Consider the following 13,618-nt stretch of genomic DNA (forward strand, 5'->3'; position numbering starts at 1 on the left):
GTTGAAATCGAAAATATAAACATGTAATAGTTTTTATGTCATATTTTTAAATTAAATGACTTGTGTTGAAAATGTATATTTTATGAAATTAAATGATTTGTGATGAAATTTCTAAATTTTAATTCAACTTTAAATATAAAATATAAACATGTGTTGAAATCGAAAATATAAACATGTAATAGTTTTTATGTCATATTTTTAAATTAAATGACTTGTGTTGAAAATGTATATTTTATGAAATTAAATGATTTGTGATGAAATTTCTAAATTTTAATTCAACTTTAAATATAAAATATAAACATTTGTTGAAATCGAAAATATAAATATGTAATATTTTCTATGTCATATTTTTAAATTAAATGACTTGTGTTGAAAATGTATATTTTATGAAATTAAATGATTTGTGATGAAATTTCTAAATTTTAATTCAACTTACAATATAAAATATAAACATGTGTTGAAATCGAAAATATAAACATGTAATATCTTTTATGTCATATTTTTAAATTAAATGACTTGTTGAAAATTTATATTTTATAAACATGACAATTAATATATTTTTAACATAATATTTTGTTATGTCGTCTTAATTCTTAAGTAATGCTTGTGCTTTTTTTTTATTAAATGACTTGTGTTGAAAATTGAAATACAATAAAAGAAAAATAATTCTAATACATTGACAATCAAAATAATGCATAAAAATTGCATTTATTCTATGTGCACAAAAAATATTATAAGGATACAAATTACAATCTTCAAAATTGAATAAGTAAACTAACTAACACTAACTAAATAACTAATTCATTACAAATTTACAATAAATTCCGAAAGAGAGTTGTCTAACAGGGGGGAAAAAATTAAGGGTTTGAGCTCAATTTTAATATAAATATTAAAATTGAGTGGCCTACGTATCTTCATTGAATAATGAAGAATCAAAGCCCACGTAGTTCTCTTACCTTAACTTACCTAATCGTAGTCCTCGGGCTCGGATCGTTCAGACTCGGTGAATTCATCGTTTGGGCTCTCGTCGGCTTGATCCCATTCATTCTCTTGAGCTCGCAACTCGGCTTTGGACCAATCATCAAGAAACATGGTGACCTCCATGTTTCGAGGATCCATGTTGCTTCTTCTTTCGTCCAAGACAAGCCCACCAACGCTAAATGCTTGCTCGACAGAGACTGTGGAGGCCGGGACCGTGAATAACTCCTTGGCCATGGTGGCGAGTATGGGATATTCCCTCTCGTGCGTGGACCACCATCTCAAGAAGTCAAATTGTATACCACCTACATTTCTGAAAGCAAATGTACTAGACAAATATATATCTAGCTCATTAGTAGTATAGCTCCTTTGTGTATTCATAAATGAATAAGCGGCTTGAGCCCATTCGTTTTGATCAAAACTACTTCCTAAGGTGGAGGAGCCATATTGACCTTGTGAACTAGTAGTGCCACTTGAAGAGTATGAGGGGTTTGCAAAGCATATATTTTTGTTCATAGTCATTAAACAAAGTTCTAAGTGTGTTATCTATTCTATGTTTAATATCATCTAAGTTGGGAAGGTACCATTCTAGCATTTCATTATTTCTTAATCTTGACTCATAAATATCTTTAAAGGTACCATAATAAATTTCTAACAGACGATAAACACCGCCAATTTTCATTGTAGGATCTAAAATCTTAGCAATTAAAAGAGGGTGCGCACGCGGCAACTAACTCGGGAATGGAGGCGGTGTTGGCGGATGCATTATCAAATCCAACAGAAAATATTTTGTTTAAAATGCAATACTCATTTAAAACAGAAATAATCAATTGAGCAATATTAGTAGCATTATGTATTTCATTAAAATCACTAAATGCAATTAAACGTTTTTGAATTAACCAACATTCGTCAACCCAATGGGCCGTAATGCCCATATAAGAATATCTTTGGAAAGAATCACTCCATATGTCGGAACATATAGAAAAATTTTGATTTAAATTCTTAAAATTTTTTCGTAAATCACGTTTTCTTTCTTCGGCTTGTCGCCGAATATTTTTGCACATAGAAGTTCGACCAATTTTTTTGGCCGCCGGATTATAAGCATTTTTCATAGTATGTTCAAAAGTATATTTATCGGCATGTCTAAAAGGCAAATGCTCCATTGAAACATAACGAGCCATGTAATCTCGAGCATTTAGTTGATCAAATTTCCATAAAACATTACCTTGTCGTTCGAAAGCTTCGGGGTGTAGTTGAGTTTGAGTTGTATGGATTCCATACTCGACAGTGTGCTTACTCTCCATGTGCCTTGCGAGGGTGCCATAACCCCTTCCCGCTTTCCATTGATAAGTAGCGTTGTAATAGTTGCAATAGGCAATGAACCTCTCGGGAGCATTTGGACCATCATTTGGATTTTTAGGAGCGGGTTCCCTCCTAAAATGTTTTGTGAAAATGTTAGAAGAAAGTAATTTACTCTTACCCTTACCCTTACCTCTAGTGGGAGGGATTTCCTCCTCAAAGTTGTGACGTGTTTGCTCAGCTTCCTCCTCCGCCTCTTCGTTACGCAAAGTACGTGCATATTCTTCATCCTCCGCTTCTTGAAGTTGTCTAGCATATGCTTCACTCGCCAAATCGGCAGCCTCCCGGCGTGAGCCGAAAGGTCCTCGTTCAACTGGCACTTTCACCCTTCTCCTAGAGGATGATGATGGAACTTGAACATTTTGAGTAAACTCATGAGAAGTGGGAGTGCTATCAATATCTTCTTTGGGCTCGACATTGATAGACTTGCCACGGTTACCACGACCATGAGACATGATAACAAATAAACAAGTAGAGAAGAGAATATAGATAATAGAGGTTAGAGAATAATAAGCAAGAACAATAAAGTAAATGAGCAAGTGAGTGTAGTGATAGTGTAATTGAAATATATAGTATAGTATAATATTTAGTACTTAGTAGTAGTACTAGTAGTAATATAATGTAAAGGAACAATAAAGTAAATGAGTAAGTGAGTGTAGTGATAGTGTAATTGAAATATATAGTATAGTATAATATTTAGTACTTAGTAGTAGTACTAGTAGTAATATAATGTAAAGCAAGAACAATAAAGTAAAGCAATTGATTAAGCAAGAGAATAGCTAAAGAATTATAGAGCAAGAGCAATAGAATATAAAGAATGGAGGAGAATTAGAAGTAGAAGACAGGAGAGTGTAGAATTGTTAATACAATGGGGTGAGTTTGAAGGTGGAAGAATGGGGGTATTTATAGATAAAATTGGATGGGGGAAAATGTGAATTAGATAAAATTGTGTGGGGAAAAAGTAGAATTATAATTATGACAATTTGAAAAAAAAATAAAAACAAAAACAAAAAATTTGAATTTTGAATTAAAGAGTGAAATGGGCCGGTCAAAGGCAAGCCTAGGCGCCTAGGCCTGCTGCCGCCTACCCCCTGTTGCCGCCCTACCGCATGCGCTAGCCCCAGCCAGCAGCTCTCCTCGGTTCCAGCGTCGGGCTGGCGGTTCCGGGCCGAACCGGCGGGTCGGACCGGCGGTTCAGGGTTGCCAACCCTTTGAACCTTAACCGGCCCAGATGAACTGGTGGTTCGGCCCTGAACCGGCCCGGTAGTCAACGGTCCGGGCCCGGACCGTTGACTACCGGGCCGGTTCAGGGCCGAACCGCCGGTTCCGGTCGGCCCTTGGCAACACTACGCACACACTCACACACTCAGCGCCGCAGCCCCCTCTCATTCCCACTGACTCCCCTCTCCCCCGTCTCTCGCCTCTCACACACAGAAGCACGCACCCAGCGGTCGCCAGCAGCCCCGCTCAGCCTTCTCTCCCTCTTCTCCCTTCCGGCGGTCGCCAGCAGCGCCGTCCTCCGGCTGCCGCCGTCGCCGCCATTATCCCTCGACTCTCCCTCTCTCTCTCAACTGGCGGCACAAGGCGTAGCAGGCGCAACCGCCGCGGAGCGCCGCCGCCTCCGGCGTCCTCACGGCAGATCCGTCGTTGCCTCCTTCTGAAAATCCAGCGGACGACGGCAGCGGCTTCACGCCACCACCACCGGCATCCTAGCCCCCAACTCTCTCTCTCTCTCTCTCTCCAGCTTCGGCCGGGCAGCAGCAGAGCCGCCGTGCCGCGCCACCCTCTGACCCGCGGCCCCTTTCTCTGTTTCCTCTGCACATTCCGGCGCCTTCTTCTCTTTGAACGGCGACGAGCGCCGCCTAAGCCCTAGCTCCCTCAAATCACGTCACCACCGCTCATCGACTCACACCATCCCCAACTCAGATTCACACACACAACACGAAGGCAGCAAGGTCAAGCTCAACAACAAAACTGAAGATCAAAGCTTCAAATATTGTTGCTCAACCCTTCTTTTCTTTTAAAAAGTTATGCTATCATAAATATGTATTTTGTATATAAGTTTGATTAAAAAGGAACTCAATGAATGTATGAATGCGTGTGAATCTCTGTTGGATAGTTAAGATTTTTTGCATTGTTCAGGTGTGAAATGAAACAGCAGAGTTCAAAAGATGGAACCTTTAAGAGTTTCAAGTTGCTCAAGTCTGAAATTTCTTGCTTTATCTGAAATGTGTTCTGTTTTGATTTTCTTGGGCTCTACACGGGCCTCTTTTAGGCTGGGCGACTAATAGGTAGGTAGGGTGGCTAGTAAATATGCAGAGTATCATGAGTTGATTGAATGAATAGGGGTGGCAAGATGAATAGGGGTGGCAATTCTAAAAAAATAAAAATAAAAATAAAAAAATGAATAGAATATTTAAAACTCATCATACTTTAATAGTTAAAATATATACTCCTACTAGTCATATAGAATAATTACACACTTATATAATTAATTTAGTTTATAAACAATTTACCAAAACAAAATACTAAATTTTACAAAAAGCTTAAAAAAATAATAATAAATAAATAAATAATTTTTTGTTGGAATTAAAAATAAATTCATTTTCATTTCTCCGGCGTGAATCATCTTAATTTCTAAGTTCGAAATTATTCTAAACTTAGCTATGAATAAACGGGGTATTACAGTGTAAGACTTCAATATATAAAAAACTATCAATTATTACATCTATATCTATATATTTAATAAAATCAACTCAATATAAAGCATTAGCAAATATTTTGGGTTGGGATTAACATAAGGGTATGTTTTCTTTGATTGATAAATTTATCATGAGAAAAAAATATATATACTCCCTTCGTCCCAATAATCTTGTCCCAATATTCATGTCCCTTTTCCTTTTTTAGAAAAAATTAGGGGTCTTACGCTCGCGAAGTTGAGAAATAGAGGATTGAGTTGAAAAGATATAGAATCACAAAAAGTTAACTTCATTCTACTGATTTGAATCGTTTTTAAATTCACGAGATTGGAGATGGCGTCCAACATAAGATCATCAGAAAATATTGAAGATGATGTAGATGTGGTGGGCTTGGAGAAAGATGTGGAAATGCTGCTTCGCAAAATGATTATTGGTGGGAAAGGATACAACAGTTGGATTGTTGTTATCAAAGGGATGTGTGGTATAGGAAAGACAACTCTTGCCAGAGAGATATTCAACCATGCTTGGGTGTCTAATTCTACTTACTTCAGTATGAAAGAGCTAATTATCAAACTAATACAACAGGTAGAAGTAGAAGATCCTCAGAATCTCCATACATCTTCCTTATTGGAGGATATGGACAACCCAAGTCTCCGAGATATGCTTTATAAACGATATTTTATAGCTCTCGCGATGAATCAAGAGTTACAACCAAAAACGGGATCAACCTCTCGCTCTCTCAAACTCTCAATCTTACGCTGTAAAAGCTCTCTCTAAACCCTCACAAACGCTCGTGTTTCCGCCCCTTAAAAAAAACTCTGTCTCTCTCTAATTTTATTAGAGAGAGAAATGGGCCAAAGAAGTCAGCCCACAAATGGGCTATCAAATGGGCCATGTTTTTCAGTAAAGCATATAATTAGTTTATAATATTTATGCAATTATACAAGAAAATAATGATGCATGAAATGACACTAAAAAAAAAAAAAAACCACATAGAGATGGAAAGTCGGAGATTGGAGTTCATAATGCTATTTGGGGATTTTGTAACAGAGTATGCATGTTAGGACATATTGTTCAAGTCCAGATTGAGCAATAGGTGTTCGAAAAAATGACTGATTTAACTGCAAAGCGAGAAAGCGAACATAAGGTGTTCGATCAATTGTCTGAACCAATATTAGAGGAATTTATAACTTATTACTTTATGGCGTTTACTTTTGAAGATTAACGTTGATAGATAAAAATAGGAAGACTACTTTGATGGATTAGAACTTTCAAATATCTCAAGGTTCTTGATAATTTTTATTATTTGAGTTAATTTTGTGTGATTTATATTCCACTCAAAGGGTGAGATTATGAAAATCATAATATAGAGAATAAAAATATTCAAAATCATGCAAAGTAAACAAACGCTTGTTTTCCAAATGTTTTGAAATTGATAAATATCTATATTTTGTAAATTCCAATAATAGGCCTACATGATTAGAATTTGAAAAAAATGATAGAACTGATATGTGGCTTTAACGTGGGCTACAAAAGTTGACTCAGGTCTTTCAAAGTCCTATCTTAGTTTCTCGTCATGACGTGGCGTTCATAAAATCATTATTATAAGTGAAATAAGAGCTCCCACTACACTGCAATAGTCTTTCTAAAGGCACATGTCTCATACCTGCAAGTTTGTTGAAAACACAATACAATCATCAATTAATTAATAGCCTCTTCACAATGCTTCCAAAGTTTCCTCCTTCATCTTCACTCATTCTTACACCCAATGTCTTCACCATCAGAAAAGCTATGAGCATACAAAAACAATACTCCATATAAGAAACTAAAATATGGGCCACTGAATGAACTTGCAATGAATCAAATCTAGTTCAACAAAATTGAATACTCCCTCCGTCCACCAAATCTTGACCAGTCCTATCAAAAGTCGCGGATTTTAAGAAAAACTGATGGAGTGTGTTGTGAGTGGAATGAAGGGCTGATTCAGTCGAGATAGCGCCTCAACCTCATCTTCCGCCTGAACATCATCATCCAAAATGGGCGATTACTCTTCATAATTATATACATCCTCATGTTTCTCTCCTTCCTCCATTTCTCCCACTCCTCTCTCTTCCTCTCCCGAAACTTTTCTCATATCCACAGCTCCCACTTCTCTCTCTTCCTCTTCTTCTCCTCAAACTCCTCAAACTCGTAGGATCTGCAATAAACATTCATTGGTATTGAATGTTTTAGTGGAACTTGGCTCTCAACATGTTGGTATCAAATGCAAATCCATACAATAATACCAATGCAGCGGAAACAATTTATAACGCACATACAACCGAGAAACGTCCCCAATCTTACCAAACAAGAATATCTCCACAAGTAATCAAGATAATATGCAAGACGATAAATGAGACAAGAGATTTACGTGGTTCGGCAAATGCCTACGTCCACGGGAGCAACACCAATCGTAATATTGAAGAACTCCGACGATTCGCACAACCCGCGAACTCGTCACACAATGAATCGAGAATTACACCCAAGATGAGATCAACCTCTCACTCTCGTACACTCTCAAACCCACGCTGGAAAACCCTCTTCAAATACCTCACGATCTCTCGTGTATATCACACCCCAATTCTTCTGCAAGAGTTTTTCTCTCACAGCTCTCTCTGCTCTCTTTTCTTCTCGTCTGAAGCAAGAAGTGAGTATTCACTTACGCTCCCTCTCTCCCCTTACGACTTTCACTACAAAAAGCAAAAGGAAAAAGCAAAAAATAAAAGCAAGAGAAAAGGGTTGTCCCCTTGTCTGCCACCAACAATTCTCCACCTCGTACTTCATTTGATAAACCTCAAATGTAGGACGAATACGAGCACCGCCCACGAACATGGACACCCGTACAAGCTGCACCACTTTTCCATGGTTGCCTACATACCCAATCCAGGGATCAAGCTCCTGTAGTTCGAACACAAAAGGATAAGCTCCACCTCACCCCAACACCGCCCCGAAAGGCTGTCCCGTTTGATTATCAACACGGGTTGATATGTAGCAAGTCCAAATCCTTCATCTCAAACTCTTTACCAAGTTGAGATTTCAGTCTATCTATCTCCACCTTGCTCTTCGAGGCAATAAGTATGTCATCCACATACAACAAAAGATAGATATACTCACCTCCAGGAAGTCTCCGAATATAGACACAACAGTCATAATCACTTCTGGAATAACCATGCTTCAGCATGAAAGAATCAAACCGCTTGTACCACTGTCGAGGAGATTGCTTCAATCCATACATGGATTTCCTCAAGCGATAAACATGATCCTCTTTACCCTCAACCTTGTAGCCCTCAGGTTGACGCATATAAATCTCCTCCTCCAAGTCTCCGTGCAGGAAAGCGGTTTTGACATCGAGTTGTTCCTGCTCAAGATCACTGTGAGCCACAACACTCAACAACACCCGAATAGAAGTGTGCTTCACTACTGGAGAGAAAATCTCATTGTAGTCCACTCCCTCCTTCTGTGCATATCCTTTGGCTACTAACCTCGCCTTGTACCTGATCCCACCGAGCTCAGAATTATCCTCTTTCTTCTTGTAGATCCACTTACAACCAATAGCCTTCTTTCCTTTGGGCAAAGGTAGAACCCCTTCCAAAACTTGATTCTTCCGAAAAGACTCCATCTCTTCTTCATTCGCAACCAACCAGCTTGCGCTATTCTTATCCCGAATAGCTTCCTGGTATGATGCTGGTACCGCATCATCCTCTGGTAGTGCGCACCCGACCAAGTTTGCCTGCCCATAATGCTTCAAAGGCTGATCTGACCCCAGCTTTTGAACTCTCTTGTATGCTCGCTTTGGCCTAGTGGAAGCCAAATCATCCGCGAGTCGCTGTTGGTGTAAAACATCTACATTCTCTTGATCAAGAGCCTCGAGTTCAGACTCGTCATCACTCTGTTCTCGAGTGTCTCCATGACCTACTTCTTGAACACGACTAGAACCTGGTTGATCCTTAGGTTCTATCTCGATCACCTGAGACTTGACCGTCTCATTTTCATCTTCACCGGGCATTGTAGCTTTAAACTTAGCTGCCATGGAATACTCATCAAAGATAACATCCCTGCTGATTATGAACTTTGAATTTTCTAAACACCACAAGCGATAACCCTTCACTCCAGTTGCATACCCCAAGAATATTGCCTTCTTGGCCCTCGCCTCAAGCTTTCCCTCGCTGACGTGATAGTATGCTGTGCATCCAAAAGTTCTGAGTCTCTCATAATCTGCATGTTCCCCAGACCATAGCCTGTATGGAGTATCTCCACCTAAGCTCGAATGTGGAGATCGATTTATGACATGAAGTGCTGTAAACATCGATTCTGCCCACCATTCTCTGCCTAGCCCTGCATGAGACCGCATGGACATTGCTCGCTCTCGCAGCGTGCGATTCAGTCTCTCCGCGACCCCATTCTGCTGCGGTGTATTCCTGACAGTCCAGTGCCTAGCAATTCCCTCCTGGTCACAGAACTTCTTGAAGTCACCATCTGTATACTCTGTACCGTTATCAGATCTCAATGTCTTCAATTTCTTTCCTGTCCTGTTTTCAACCATTTCTTTCCACTTCTTGAATGTGTCAAACACCTCATTCTTATGCTTCAAGAAATAAATCCAAGCATATCTAGAATAATCATCAATAAACGTGACATAGTACCTGGAGCCTCCCTTGGAAGTAACTGTAGCTGGCCCCCAGACATCAGTGTGCACATAATCTAAGATGCCTTTGCTCCTGTGTTTGCTGGCCCTGAACTGAACTCGGTGTGTTTTCCCGTACACGCAATGCTCGCAAAATTCCATGCAAGGCTTCTTCAAGTTCTTCAGCAAACCTTTTTGACAAAGTAGATGCAGGCCCTTCTCTGACATGTGTCCGAGTCTCCTGTGCCATAACCGGGTGTAGTCCCCTTGATTTCTACTAGTTCCATCTGCTCCAACTGCCGCGCTTCCCGTCACTGTTGTGCCCAAAAGCGTATACAAATTTCTTTGACGGATACCTTTCATCACAACTAAAGAACCCCGAACAACCTCCATGACTCCATTCCAAGTGATAATTTTGCATCCACCGGAGTCCAAAACGCCAGCGGAAATAAGGTTCTTACATAGTTCCGGGATATGTCTCACATCCTTTAAGGTTCTGATAACCCCATCATGCATCCTGATTCTGATCGAACCGACCCCCACTGTTTTGCAGGAATGGTTGTTTCCCATCAAAACAGTTCCACCATCTATTTCCTCATAGGTAGTAAACCACTTCCTATTTGGAGACATATGATAAGAGCATCCCGAATCAAGTATCCACTTACCGGAGCTTTCCTCGTTACCCGTGGCATTGAAACACTCACCGATATCCCCTTCCTGCGAAGCAAAACCAGCTTCTTGTGTCCCTTGTACCTTCCCGCTGTTGTTGTACTTGTTCTTGTTCTTCTTCCAAGTTGTCTTCTTGCTGGGGCAATTTGCTTTGAAATGCCCAAGTTCCCCGCACTTAAAACATGGTCTCTCTGCAAGAGGTTTTGAACTGGATCTAGCCTTTACTCCCTTGCCTTTCTCTCGATCACTTGTTTTTCCCCTCGTATACAATCCCTGTGCCTGCTCCTTGCTCCCACTAGTAGCCATGCCACTAGTTGCAATCTTTCGAAGATCATCCGACAGGAGTGAAGTCCTAGTCTCATCCATCGTCAGAGTGTCGCCCATGAGCATCAAGGTTTGTACAAGATTTTCATACGATTTTGGCAATGAGAGTAGTAGCATGAGAGCTTGATCCTCATCTTCCACCTTCACATCAATATCCTTCAAGTCCGATATGCACCTATCAAACTTGTTTAAATGTTCCTGGATAGGTGTACCTTCCTCCATCTTGCAAGTGTACAATTTTGATTTCAAGTAGATCCGATTCGTTAGAGTCTTCGTCATGAAGTTCGCCTCTAACTTCAACCATACTCCCGCGGCGGTTACCTCATTGTCCACCAAGAAAGCAACATCCCTCTCTAGGCAGAGAATGATCGACGCTCGTGCTTCAAGATCTAACTCTTCCCAATCCTCATTAGACATGTCTTCGTGCTTCTTTTCTTTACCCGCCAAAGCTTTGTGAAGCTTTTGTGAAATTAGCAAATTCTTCATTTGCATCCTCCAATAGGAAAAATCATTCTTCCCATTGAACCTTGCTATCTCATACTTTCTTATCTTGACCGCACCACTCGTAGACGTCATTTTTCAGCTTGTTTCAGATTTTCGTTTCTCTCAGGAATTTCGTCGAACACCTGGTAAGCGCCTCTGCAAGGACCAGCTCAATACCCCTCAAATGTGAGCTCAACCACCCAAATTTGATATCAAGCTCTGATACCAATTGTTGGTATCAAATGCAAATCCATACAATAATACCAATGCAGCGGAAACAATTTATAACGCACATACAACCGAGAAACGTCCCCAATCTTACCAAACAAGAATATCTCCACAAGTAATCAAGATAATATGCAAGACGATAAATGAGACAAGAGATTTACGTGGTTCGGCAAATGCCTACGTCCACGGGAGCAACACCAATCGTAATATTGAAGAACTCCGACGATTCGCACAACCCGCGAACTCGTCACACAATGAATCGAGAATTACACCCAAGATGAGATCAACCTCTCACTCTCGTACACTCTCAAACCCACGCTGGAAAACCCTCTTCAAATACCTCACGATCTCTCGTGTATATCACACCCCAATTCTTCTGCAAGAGTTTTTCTCTCACAGCTCTCTCTGCTCTCTTTTCTTCTTGTCTGAAGCAAGAAGTGAGTATTCACTTACGCTCCCTCTCTCCCCTTACGACTTTCACTACAAAAAGCAAAAGGAAAAAGCAAAAAATAAAAGCAAGAGAAAAGGGTTGTCCCCTTGTCTGCCACCAACACAACATAACTAAATATCTTCATCTCCTTTAGGAAATCATATATCTCCAGTTCCTTCGACTCTTTTGTTTCCAGATCATAAACTACCAGCTGAGTTTGATATCGCGGAATTCTCTTGGAAAGAAATAAAAATCTATTCTCACTAATCAGTAGCGGCCTCTCAACATCACAAACATTAACAACACTAAACAAAGGAATCCACATCCTCTCACTCCACATAAAAATAGGAAGAGTAGTAACAACCCCAAATTTAAAGGATAGTTTCTGGATGGAAACGCCCAATTTGCCACCAACATTCAAAAGATTATAACGCATGTCCTTTTTCCCCAGTTGTGGTAAATCAAAGGGGGAGAAACGTTCAGTGCTTAAATCAAACGAGAGAACGTAAAGCCCATCTTTAGTCGACCAATAACAAACCCCATTAACATAAACGCCACAGGAACTTGCTCGAAGTATCTCACCATTGATAAGAGGGGGCTGAAGCTCCTTCCAGAAATCTCCTTTCAGTGAAAACAACTCAGCTTTATGAAAGTCAGGACGCGGCACCTCAGGTTCATAATACGAGAAAAATCTTACAACTTTGTAGTCATCGGATGCATCGTCGTAAGCGAAGGCGCTACTAAAGCAAGAAATCATGGCTGGGGGAGATGGCAGCTCCCGCCGATGGAGAAATTTCAGAGTTTTGGTCGTTGGATTGCAGATCACGCTCTTGCCCTCGTGGATATCGAATAAGTATACTAATCCGCCGGCGCTGATACCCGTTAAGGGAGATAAGCAGGAGAAGGGGAGGATGAGATTTTCATGGTCATAATCCACGTGCCCAGAAGGTGTGAGTGCCGACAAATATTCACTATCACGACGATAGTGGTGATGGGTAACGGAGCGTAGAATAAGAAGCCGTTCCATTCTGGAGGCGCGGCGGCTGCCGGTGGTGCGGTTTCTGGGGCGGCGCTGCTAAGGTTGCGGATTTTGGGAGGAGGGAGGATGAGAGCCGAGAGCCAAGAGACGAGAAAGTTATTGGGGTTTAGGGCTACTATTTTATTATATTAGAGGCTACAAAGAGTAAAAAATTATATGCTTTTTACGATAACACACTTTAAATACAAAAGCTTTAGTCTATAAAATTTAAACTAATTATGTCTCCATACACAAACATCTATGGCCCATTTTTGTTAAGAGTAGTGCTATTCATACATAATATGTATAAACATAATACTCTTAACTTTTAATTAGGAAAGTTTAATATTTTTCTAATCCTAATTTATCCCGGCCGCCAACTATATGTATTAGATTTGATGTTGTCTTCTAAACATGCAGATTTGCTACCACATAAATACATATCAATTCATTTGGCAACAAATCCATTAGCTTATATTATCAAATCCGGCAACATGGAAATCCATTAGCAAGAAATATTAGCAATATTTATTATGAATAATTGGGTATTATATCGTCTCAAAAAACAAAAAAGGAATTATGATATGGGCTGATTAGTCCCTCTCCCAATTTTTCCTAATAGGTAGAAAATCCAAAAAATAATTATAGAATAAATATTTATTTCCATTTTTATTAATTCTTAACTATGTATGTATACATTTTCATATTTATTCCAAATATAAAAATTTAATGAGTCATTATATATTTATTTATAAAAATAAAAATAA

The 13,618-nt window shown here is 39.7% G+C and overlaps 1 protein-coding gene across 1 annotated transcript; it reads right to left on the reverse strand.

Moving 5' to 3' along the window:
- Positions 1-11,852: 11,852 nt before the first annotated feature.
- LOC131018187 (F-box protein CPR1-like) lies at positions 11,853-12,860 on the reverse strand. The gene has a single exon (XM_057946909.1). The coding sequence runs from the start codon at positions 12,858-12,860 to the stop codon at positions 11,853-11,855; it is 1,008 nt and encodes a 335-aa protein (XP_057802892.1).
- Positions 12,861-13,618: the final 758 nt, after the last annotated feature.

The sequence above is a fragment of the Salvia miltiorrhiza genome, chromosome 3, assembly GCF_028751815.1.
Source record: "Salvia miltiorrhiza cultivar Shanhuang (shh) chromosome 3, IMPLAD_Smil_shh, whole genome shotgun sequence".
In the NCBI taxonomy this organism is placed as follows: Eukaryota; Viridiplantae; Streptophyta; class Magnoliopsida; order Lamiales; family Lamiaceae; genus Salvia; species Salvia miltiorrhiza.

Bases quoted from the DNA above. Each gene is read 5' to 3' on its own strand.
- LOC131018187 (XM_057946909.1), bottom strand. From the start codon at position 12,860: ATGGAACGGCTTCTTATTCTACGCTCCGTTACCCATCACCACTATCGT.